The 12,102-nt window shown below is 35.1% G+C and overlaps 1 protein-coding gene across 12 annotated transcripts in view; it reads right to left on the bottom strand.

Annotated features, from left to right (window-relative positions):
* The window catches only part of RALGPS1 (Ral GEF with PH domain and SH3 binding motif 1), an 85,789-nt gene that overhangs the window by 67,559 nt on the left and 6,128 nt on the right, over positions 1-12,102 (bottom strand). For 11 of the 12 annotated variants that reach the window (XR_005603253.1, XM_039561717.1, XM_039561719.1 and 8 more), the window contains 7 exons: positions 11,769-11,891; positions 9,943-10,050; positions 8,080-8,130; positions 5,875-5,958; positions 5,290-5,379; positions 3,625-3,717; positions 1,643-1,769 (listed from right to left, as the gene is read on the bottom strand). Coding sequence is in view for 11 of the 12 variants with exons in the window: in XM_039561717.1 (XP_039417651.1) it covers positions 1,643-1,769; positions 3,625-3,717; positions 5,290-5,379; positions 5,875-5,958; positions 8,080-8,130; positions 9,943-10,050; positions 11,769-11,825 (610 nt within the window). In the remaining variant the exon portion in view is untranslated. The remainder of the gene's footprint in view (positions 1-1,642; positions 1,770-3,624; positions 3,718-5,289; positions 5,380-5,874; positions 5,959-8,079; positions 8,131-9,942; positions 10,051-11,768; positions 11,892-12,102) is intronic. The other variant, XM_039561718.1, reaches the window with a different exon arrangement.

The following is a 12,102-nucleotide window of genomic DNA, read 5'->3' on the forward strand; positions in this document are numbered from 1 at the left end:
AGTTACTCCTAAAATCAGCTATTAGTCTACTTGTTCATTTATACAGAATAAAGAAGCTGTTCTGTAAGTAATGTTGTCTTCCTTGAGAAGACATTTATTCACTGAAACAATATTCTCTTTTGATAAGCTAATATTCATTCAAACCTGAAGTTATTTACAAAGCAGTTTCAATAACTCGAATCAAGTTTTCAAGACAGTTTTAAAAGTATGGCCATTAGGAATGGCTGTCAAATTTATTAAAGAAGAAGTATTTTAGATAAGCAGTGCTGATTGTTTTCCACAGCAAGTTGTACTAGGACTCATGCTGCTCGACCTATTCGTAAGTGATCTGAAAATGGGAATGAACAGTGGAACAAAAATCTGCTAATGATATTAGCTAATTGAGAGGAGCAAAGAGAAGGGCAGACCGATAGGAATTACAGAAGGATTTATGAGATAAACTGCTTGAACAGTAAAACAGAAGATGAAAATCTACAGACAGTGTTACATACAAGGGGAAAAAAAAATCCTGACTTTCCATATAAAACAAAAAAAGTAAACCAGTGCCAATAAAGGCATAATCTTAGCATTACAATAAACAGTTCATTATTGCTACTAAACTTTGAGGTAACAGAATGTTAGAAATTATTAAGTAGAGCACAAAAAGCTTCCTGAAGCTAAGTGCATAAAATCTATCCTGCATTTCTATCTTGAATTTTGCAAGCAGTGCACTCCATGTGCACCCTCTTCCCCTAAAAAAGGATACAGGACTGACACGCTGCCCAGGCAAGTTGTCAAGGATGCCAAGTGGCATCTGCACCAGGCATGATCAAGTAACCCAAGGACTCTTCCTTTTGGAAGAGAGGTAACTGAAGATTTACTGCAAAGGCAACAAATAATGACTGAAGTCCATAATGTCAGGAGTAGCCTCCAGCTGCGTAAGGAACAAGGTAGGGTTTATCTAGCGAAGGTAAAAAATACCATGTTCAATTCAAGCAAAAGAATATGGTACTGGAGAGAGCTGAGGAAATCCTGCCAGCTGGGTGCTGTGCACGCAAGTTCATGTGTGTTTAAAGTGAGAGTGCAAGTGTTCACAGAAGATAAATCTATTGAGGCATTAGAGGTTACTATAACAGAGACCGCAATTCTGGCCCAGGAAGGCTAAGCAGAATTCTTGAGCTCTTGTTACCCAGGGTCAGCAATTTAAAAACATTCATCCTTTTTACCTGCAGTTTAGCATCTTACTAAATCACTAATAAAGCCAGAAAATAGTTCATTATATTGGACTACCTTCATTAACAATAACCTTTGTGCAGAAATATTCCCAGGCGAAAACACTGACCAAAAAACCAATTCATCAAATGGCTACTTGGTGCATGTCACAAAAGGAGACAATATCAAGACTGGACAGCATTTTAACTGTAGGTCTCCCTTTTAATACACCTTCACATTGACTTACACGTGTGTTTATTCAGCACCTGAGAGAAAAACTCCTACAAGAAGCATGTATAGCCTAAAAATCGCAATCTGACCTAATTTTTCTAAATACGAAATGGAGTGAACCGTATCTTCTACATATGGTGCTCTTCAGGTGCACAACATGGTACATTAGCACTTGTCTGCCAATGAGCTACAGATAAATAATGTAATTGTTCACACTCACCTAAATATGGAATCGTAGGAACCATTTTTAAGCTTCTGATGTACTCTCGTGTCCTTTTATAATTATCTTCTTTAGACAGTAAATAGTCTAACTTCTCAAAGGTGGTCTTGTCTTTCCGATTCAAAAGCTACAGAGAAAATGGAGATCATAAAATTTTCAAAGACAAATCCACACAAACCCAACAATCAATAACTTGTTGAATTGCCCGGAGTAAAGGAAAGCACAGTCTCGTTATGACTAACTTTATCATCATCACCCAAAGCAGCACAATGTTTGAAAACGTGCTGTTAAAAAAAGGCAATTCAGTGTAAGTCAAGCTATGAAAAAATATGACCATTATTTCTGACTAATTTGTCAAGGATTCTCATATCACAACATCAGTTTTGAATAACTTCAGCAATATTAAACTTTTAGAGAAAAAGTATGTTATTATACAGTCACCAATGTTCTCGTAACTTAGAGTTGCTAAAAATGCTCTGAATTTAAAAGTACAAACAGCAATGGAAAATGCTCTAAATAAATGCAAATTATGCCATTTCAACAGTACCTTATCAAAGGTATGACAAAACTATTCAGAAGAAAGTATATGGAAAGTAAACCATTGTGATATTAAATCCACGTTTTCTATTTCTTAGACTTACTACAGACAACTAGAAAAACATTTAGGAATTAAAAACTCCTAGTGACAGGAGGCTGAAAAGTAAACATAAAATACACAACTGTAGCTATAAAAACACATTCCCTGTTTCAGCTGGTTTAAGAAACTCCAGCAATGTTTTTAAGATTGTTTTAAAAGCCAATCAAGCTGGAGTGAGTGGAGAATTATGGCACTGTACTCTGGCTTCTTGCATGTGTCCTTTCTGACAAGAGACAGCTGCTCCATAGCACATTCCTTCATATCCCTTTTCCCCTGGAAAATTCCAGTTCTTGTACTAAGCTTTAATAAAAAAATAACATAAAAAGGATAAATAACGTTAATAAAAAAATAACATAAAAAGGATAGAAATAAATGTATCAGAATAATTTTGCTGTTTTCTTTTAATCAGCACAGAGAATTGCTAGAGGCCCTGCCACTGCAATGTATTGCATTTTTGAACTACTGTGCCTACAAAGAGCCTGGCACCTCTTTAGGTCTAAGTCAAATTAGTCACATAGTTCATTTCATACAAGAGCAATTTTCCCTATTTAAGTTCCAGCTTCATCAAGCTGCTCAAAACACCAGGCACTTACTTTTTTATTAGACTATAACCTTATTCTGAGCAATCAAGTCACAAAATAGTTGCAAGCATTTAAAAAGCTTGATAAACTTATCTAAGACTTAAATATAGCCATCTTTATTTATAAACTGTGAACAGCCAGTGTGATCCATGGTGTGTGGAATACTTAATTGATGAGAATTACCCAAACCTTTGTACAGTTAAATGTTACATACAGTAGAAATAACCTGTAACTGTGTATTCCTCTTTAAAGAAATATTTAAATTTACTTTAAGTTTTGCTAAGAAGTTCTGCCTTCCAGGGACAGAGTTTCTGAAAACAGAATTATCAATGCTTTTAATTTCTAAAATAAATAAAAATTGAAATGCATCACGCAATAATCACAAAATTAATGCTTGTATATTTGTAACATGCCTTTTTCCTTCCTTTTAGGTAATGTATTAAATGATACACTATGTTTTGAATAAGGGGACACTGATACACGTTCTGTTCTAAGATTACTTATCAACGGAAGTCTTCTTGAGCATATAACCACTGGCTTCTAGAACACATAGGAAAACAGGAAATTTACAGGAAAATGGATTGTTTACAAATATGCAGCCAAAACTCTACTTTTCACAAAACATGTAACAGGCCGCTACTTCTGCTACCACAGTACCACAAAAACATAAAAGCATCTTCCTCCAGAGTTTACAATACGACAAATTCCAAAGAAACTCAGAATTCAAACAAGACAGAAGGGACAATGGTCAAGGCAACACTTACAGCCCAAGTTTTGGTCAGCCTGAAGATAGGTGCACTTTGCAGTGCTGACACCACAGACATAAGAGAATGAAGATTATTCAGTTCCAGAAGCTTCTGAAAAAAGGGAGTAATAGCTTTTAGCACATTGAAAATGGAAGCAGGATTAATTAATATCAAAGTTGCATTAATAAACCATGATTTTTTCATTAATAAAATACCAAGTTTTCATCTACGACTGCAGATAACAATATTATCCAATGCTGTCATGTGCAAGATTCTTAAGACCACTTTAAAAGTTGCCAATTTTACAAGTATACCCATCAACATAATAGGCATTTCAGTTTAGAGAATACAAACTGTATTTTATTTCAGTTTGTTATTTTCTAAGGCTGTTCCCTCAGGAACAGAAAATAGGAAAAAAGTATTTGATGCATTGATCTTGAAAATTTATGGGTTTTTTTGGAAATTAAAGATTTAAGCAAAAACATTACATAAAGATGCTGACAATCCTCTCAGAATTAACACAACTTTTGCCTTTGTAATCTGTTTTATAGGAAAAATTTACCTCACTTCAATGTACTTTAAATTTATTCTGTGTGTTGACAATTAATCAAAACACACAGAGCTCAGGCAGACAATACTTTGGAATACAGCTGTCAAGATGATAATGCTTGCTACAACAAGAATAAAAATGGAAAATAGAAAAATGAGAATTGCTGTCACGTAGCTTCTTTGTAAAGCTTAAAAAGAGGCTGGATTCATCCTTGAGTGATCCATTTACTCACTGCTCAGAAGCATTTAAGGAAGATCTGGACTTTATGGAGGGAAAAGCAGGAAAAGGAAAAAAGCAAGAGAATGAAAGAGGGCAGTGTTCCCCCTTGTGCAGGCTAAAAAAAGCCCAAACAAGCACCACAATTCTTATTTCTAAGAGCAACCTAGGACCTCCAAGTTGAACATTCTCCTATTACTTGGACTATTTTTTTGTGCCAGTAACTTACACAGATAAATATTCTTCTATAAGTACAAAAGTTCTAAGTAAATTGATTGGAAATATGCACAATGCAAAAATTGTTTTGTACTATATGGAAAATATTATTTTAATTACCTACACACATATACAATTTCACATACAAAATTAGCACTCAGGACTTTGATCCAAGTGCTGTGTCACTCAGGGTCATATAAAACAGAATGACCACAGGTTGTGGAAGAGATAAATATTTTTAAATTTGTTTGTTTGTTTTAAAGTTAAGAGTAAAATGCAGTGCTTTATACCAGCAACTACATATCACAAGCAGGAATACAAGTCTCACAACAGCTATTTTAGAAGCAAGAAATTTCTTTTCATAAAAGTTTAAGTTTGAAAATGGTGGGAGACAAAAACCAAAACAATTTACAACCTCATTTTATGTTGTCAACACTCAACTGGCCACCAACAATTCAAACCACTTTTAAACTTGGTAGGCAGAGGTACAAGATGAGTCACATTGAACTGGGTAGTTGCATCTAACCAAGTAGAAAAGAACAGTTTTCATGCCTTCATCTTACTCATGTGGTACAACATAATAGATGTGCTAAAACAGAACTGTTACCCTCTGCAATCCAAAAATGGCTCACACGAGTAGTCCAGAAACAAACAAGAAGGAGTTAAGGTTTTGAATGATAGTGTAAGAAATTTGCACTTACTTTTGCTGTTTTCACAAAGTGGCTCAGTATTTCTGCCCTTATTTTTAAGGTCTGTGCTGTTAATATTTCTCGTACAACCCAAAAACTGACCTGTAAAGTAAACACATTTAACTTTATTACAAAAAAATGGACTTTATTAGTCCATGAGATGAAACATTTGCAAACTCTCACAAGGCTCCAGGAAGAAAACAGGGTAAGGAAACAAAAAAGTTCTGATCCCATGAATTCTCATCTGTATCACTGCAACTGCCCTGGAGCATTATTACCACTACCATGAAGAGGTAGAGAAGTGAGACAACACCAAGAAAACTGAATTAGCAAGTGAAACAAAAAAAAAAAAAGGAACAAAATTGCTCACGTTGCACCATAGCAAAACATATTAGGAACTAATAATTAGGAACGAATGGTCTAGAGGAACAACATGAAAATGTGGACAAAGCAATTGAAAACAGAGGCTGTAATTTAAAAATCTTAATCCTGATTTGGAAAAATAGGTTTTAATTCACATGAGTAGTTCCGTTTAACTTTATACTCAAAGACAACTGTCAAACAGTACCTGTTCATGACAGCAATCAAATTACTTACCTGGTTAAACCTCCTAGTAAAGGCAACAATATTTGGAGCAAGGGTGTGTTTTTCTTTCTTATTCCATCCACAGCTGGCTAGTTCCTAGGAAATACATTTAAAAATTGCCATAAAAACCAGAAATTAGTTCTCCTTAACACTAGTTCTAAATCACTCTTCTGTTTTTAGAATCTCAAGTCTCAGTTTCAATCAAAATGTTGTTCAACTTTCCAAATGTACACTACTAACTTTAGACACCTTCACACGAAAAGGCAGAGTCAGCCAAAGAGAATTCTGCTTCTGAAAAGCACTTTGTAATGCTGATAAGTGGAACACACTCTAGAGATCTGTACATGCCGCTGTGAGCAGCAGGAGAAGCACTACCAGTTCCAAACATATTTTAAATCCCAATCTCCAGCACTTAAACTTTCTGCAGATAAAAATGCCAATTTGCATCTGTCAGGACACAGATTCTCCACATGAACAGTCCATGTCTGGTCTTATGATGCTGGAAATCATATGTTTATGTGGAAAAAAATCTCAGACTCTACTAGGGACAGCAAAATTTACCTTTGTCAGAAGAGTGGAAGAGGTCAGTAACCTAAGGATATTAAGCGGTTGCAAGACGGCTAGTGAGTAACAATGGAAAATCCTGTGTATGGCAAAATCATTTGACTAGGTTTAAAATTCAGACTGAATAGGAGGATTGATAAAAGTGAGTGATTCAAAATACCCCTGCTGATTTTTTTTACTCTGCTACAATATACCATGTTCTAGAATTACACTTCATCTTTTTTTTTTTTTTTGGTGTGGAAGGATGCTGGCAGTTTCCTCAATGTGCACAGTCACAGGAAACTGAAATTTGTGGAGATTGCAATTTCAGGACTTGGAAAAAAATCTAAGTAAAGTTACATAGAAATCTAGAATGTAAGCATAATTATTTCTGCTGGAGAACAAAGAATTGTTAACTAGACATCCTCTTACTAAACTCTGCAAAGTAAAATGCAGATGTGTTTTTTAGTAATAGCTGTTGAAAAGCAGGAAAAAGCCTCAGCAAATACCACATTTAAAGGATGTTTGTGTGTTTGAGATAAGACTTAGCAACCAAAACTCTAAAATCTTAGGTATTTCCATCCATGCATAAGGTCATGTTAAAAGACTAAAACCTTGAATTTCAACCAGAAAATGTTAACCTTCTTAGTCTAATAACTTACCTAATAACAAGGGGCAGGTTCATGACAAACACACAGACTATTTCTTGCTTTAAAACCTAGTCCTACAGTTGGCAGAATTTCAGCAGAAACAGTTGTTTATTTTTGGCAAACAAACTATATTGACAATTCCAATAAAATGAAAATCAGAAAGCACAATTAACAACTAATAGTTCCTGGTAACTGCTACGTATTCAAAGACCTGTATTCTAGCAGAAGCTGAAAATACAATAGTTTTCTTTCTGATCACTCCTCACTGAGTTACATCTATTTGCCAGAGTAACACTTCAGGGAATTTCATTTCGAAAAGGCAAAATGAAGCAATGACAAAGGAAAAGAAGGACAGCAAATCAATTGGTTTGGGATATTTTTGCTATAAAATTCTGTGGCACAGGTCTCATAGTAACTAAAATAAATGCAAAATTCGCTTTAAAAAATTAACATCTCTAGTTTTGTATTTTATTTTTTTGGTCATTCATCTCCTTGGAGTATGACACTACCTCTGCTTTTGGCAAAGGTAGGTAGAATAAAAAACCCCCTCTGCTTTGTTCTGATATTTGTCTAAACAAAACTTCCTCATGAAAGAATATCTACGTATCAATTTGTACATATTGAAAATATTTTTGTTAGCAGATTTTTCTAAGGGTATTGCTAATTTCTTATGGCCAGAGGCACAAGTCAAACTCTGAAATCAGATACGAATTGAAAATTGGCAGCAGAAGGGAGAATAGAGGATTTTTACGCCTGTTAAACTTATCCTGAAGAAACACTCCACTAAAAGCAAGACAAGACGACTTCCAGGAAAGCAAAGTCATCTCCTTTGGCAACAGATGACAAATCAAAATAACTCATGCTGGATTACATATTCACAGTGCTAACAAGGAATATGCCTAGAAAAATATTAGTGCAGCACAAGAAGGTGAGCATTTTTGAACAAAAAAGCATTATTTAAATCGTCACATTTCCTCAGGCACTGAATTCCAAAGATGTAAGCAGATGGTTTAAGAAAACCTACCTCAGGCTGTATAGCTTTAAATACTGGCATATCCATCAATGTTATCTGGCTCTGCAATGAAGACAGAATTTTACATCATGTAACACGAAGAGCTAACAGTGACATATTTCCATCTGCCCTTCAGTACCTACAAACCATATACATATTCCTCAATGACCAGAACTAACCAGCCCTGGCTTTGGCCTTGCCTGTCCAGGCTGACACACCACAACCAGAAGTGCCCCATCCTGAGTGACACCCTGTCATTCCTCGGCTGTCCCCAGGTGAAGACTTTCGGTACCTGCACCAGTCTAAGGGGAAATACCTGTGCTTGAGAGTCTTCCTGTTATGCAATAAATGCCTGAGACAGTAATGGCAGGAAGAATTACAAGCCTTTCACACAGAGAGCAGCATACATTTTATGTTCACTGGGTTGAAAGGCGATAAATTATTACATGTTAATTAGTTATGACTGGAATATGCTTTAAAGGGGTCATACACAGATTTTCAGTCCCACAGACACACATTTCAGTTTTTCATTTCTCTGCATGTTAGTGGGGTTTTTATTTGTTTTGCTCACAGCTACAGGTGGCAAATGGAATTGGAGAGAAAAAAACCAGCTTACAGAAGTTTGGAATTGAGTTAAAAAATGTTACAATGATATAAGGTTGCATACATCTGTGGTTTTAAAGCACAGCACTAAATCAAGACCCTCAATCAACATGCTTCCATCTCAAACCAAAAGCAATAGGAATAGAAAATTGATGAGTTTAAGCTTACAAGCAACTTTACCTTGACTTCATCATTTTATAAATACAGTTCCAAGATAATCACAAATGTAGACTACACTCTATGTTCTGGGCTGTCTTTGGACGTAACATTTCTATTCTGATGAAATCAGACATACCTATTTTCACATGATTTTACAGTTCTGTCTAAATTGTGTCTATTAATTTCTGAGTCCAGTCCTTGACCATGGATCATCTGAACCTGGATAACTAGGAGCAAAAGCCTTGGGATTTTTTAACTGAGTTGATGCAGATTTGCCATTCAAGTATTTTTGTAATTTTACCTAACAACAGCTCTCATCTGTGTATTCTCTATTAGTGTTAAAAAAGGCTCAAAGTCTCAAAAAGGTTCCAAAGTGACAAACTTAAAAGAATAAGGTAGGCCTATCTCCAAGATTTTTTTTGGTGAACAGGTATTAAACAAACTTACATCAAATAATGACACATCATTTTGACGCTCAGAATTATTAATGAAAACATTCAACCTTATGTGCGGTAGCTTTCATCCTCACTCCTTCCAGTACCCCAGCAAGTTAACACGGAAATTTAAAACAAGGAGCAAGGACAAGAATTGCATTGGATGTTTGTCAAAACTGCAATTCTGCTTTCAGTTTAACACTGAAAAATTGTTAACAAAGAAAGAAATTGTTTCCTCTCTGTAAGCTTCTTCTCTGCTTTTAAGAAACTTACTTCAGGAGAGAAGCTGAGTATTTGTCAATTAAATAAAAAGTTAATCAGACTGTGTTTAGCGGCCAAGGTTGGACTTGATGATATTACAGGTCTTTTCCAACCTTTAGGATTCTATGATTCTATAAGTAACATCTTCAAACCTATGCTAGGGTCTCCTAAAAGACTTTAAAAAATGCAAATGACTTTATACAGTAAAACAAATATGCTGTGTCAGGTCAGTACTAAATGACTAAATCCCAAGACAGGCTTATTTTACTGAAGCTGATAAAATCAGAAATTTGTTTTCAAGAACACTGGAAGTTTATTTAAAAGATATTTTTTTAAGAAAAAAGATTTCATGTATTTAGTACTCTGCAAGCTCTGAATATTATACAAGCTTAAATGCAAAAATAACGTTTCTACTTACAGCAAACTCCTCAGGAGTTACTTTCAACACATCAAATACAACTGCATCGTAGCTTTTACTGGCAAAATCTGAACTTCGTCCTTCCAGAGAATCTGAGCTGCTACTACCCTACAAAGAAAAAATAGTAGGCTTACCTGCAGAATGATGAATTTAATCTCAAATTCAGGAAATAAATATCTGTAAAAATACTAAGTAATGACAAGAAAATGTATGAACTTCAAAAAGTTTCAGACACCAAATTATCAAATTTAGTTTTGCACTGTTCACAAATGTTTCCAACTTCCTTCTGCAAAAACTACAGTGACATAAAATTTTAGCTCTATGAAATATTCTGCTTTAGCAAGCCATCTTTAAAATCATAGACTAAATGAAAGAGCTGCCACACAAAAGGAAACGTGTTGAGATTTTGAAGATTCATATTCCATAGGATTTTTAAAATTAAATATGCAAAGTAAAGAGTAGGTAGATCCAAGTCAAGCTGCTCTATCCATAACATTATAACAAAGGGAAAATTGACACATTCTGAAATTTAATTTTCTGCACACTACTGATTAGGAAAGCCTGACATTTGTACTGGTCAAACCCAAGAAGAGAATAAAGGGGAATGAGTAGAAATGCAGACAGTCATGTTGTATCAGGAAAGTGCCAAGTCAGCATTCAGAAAGAGAAGCACTGCCTCAGTATCCACTGAGGGTAGTGAGTGAAGGATCAAGAGTAACACAGTGTTGTTGGACTTCCAAAAGATTTTTGATGTTATTCCTCACTCCAAAGACAATAAGCCCTAGCACAGAAACTGTCCTTGCAAAGATAAATAATTAGTTACAAGGCAGTTGTTACAAGCACTGAAAATATGTGAATCTGAAGAGAATTATGTGTAAGTAAGTGATGTTTATTATATATTCAACAATCTGGAAAACCCTGTAGAGTTATTGAAAACTATGGCTCTTAATTTTACTTATTTAATGTGGTAAAAGAAAAAACCTGGCAATGAAAAACTGAAAAGGGCCTTCACAGGATTTGATTAAGTCTAGAAAAGGAAAAGAGAAAATATATAACAGATTATTAATATGGTCCTTCATAAATCCACATTGCACGCAACTTTGGAATACATATGCAGTATTAGTCTCCATCGTAAAGCTGAAAAAGAGTTTCTCCAATCCCACATTTAAAATGTGTGCTTTACAGGACAAGCTTTACTATAGCTGATTATTTCATCATAATATTAGATGAAAGCAAAAAACTAGAAAAACTCAGGCAGCTAATTCCCAAGCAGTGTTCCGTTGGCTGTCATGGAGCAACAAACAGGCTGTTAGCTGTGCACAGCAGCTCAACACTGAACATTTTTGGAAGCAGCACAAAAGAGCCTCCTGGTCTCCACAGGATACAAATATTAAAATGAACAAACTCTTAGAGCACTTTCTCACTAGCAGACCAGTAAATTAAAAAGAAAAAAAAAAAAAAAAAAAAAAAAAAAAAAGGAAAAATGCAGCTGGATATTTCTGGGTTCTATTTCTGACTGACTCCATTTTGATGGTATATTACATTGCTCTGAACTCACTAATAATACATGGCTGCTCTAAATTACAGGTCAAAAAAGCTATTTAAAACTAAATAAAATGAGTAATCATCAACGACAACAATATAAAAACATGGCTGTGAACACCAAGAACCATGGAGTATTCTACAATTACTCTCTTGCCATGTTAGTTCTTTTTCTTACAAATGGTGTGGTATTTGACTACTAGTGGAAAGGGCTGCTGTGAAAGCTGAAACAAACCAAAATTTCCATTTTGATACAGGAGCTAATAAAACCCAAGGAACTGTACCTCTGGAGTGGCGGAGGTAACCATCACATTGGCCATGAGGTCATTCCTTTTATACATGCTCTCCACAAGATGCAGGAAGTTTCAGCTCAGCCAGCACTGGTTGAAAACAGAAAACAGAAATTCCTGCAAAGCAAATAATTTGTGGAATAAATAAAATCTATAAAAAAACCAAAATGCACACAGAAAATAACCCAGCAATACAAGAGATTTCAGTTTTCTTCCTTGGAGCAAAGGACTTAGGAAACAAGATTTTCTTAGGAGATAGATGCTCTTTTTTTTCCAGGTACCAACTGTGAAGGAGTACAACTGAATATTGCTAAAGCCATGCTAAGTC

This window comes from Corvus cornix, chromosome 17, assembly GCF_000738735.6.
Source record: "Corvus cornix cornix isolate S_Up_H32 chromosome 17, ASM73873v5, whole genome shotgun sequence".
NCBI lineage: Eukaryota > Metazoa > Chordata > Aves > Passeriformes > Corvidae > Corvus > Corvus cornix.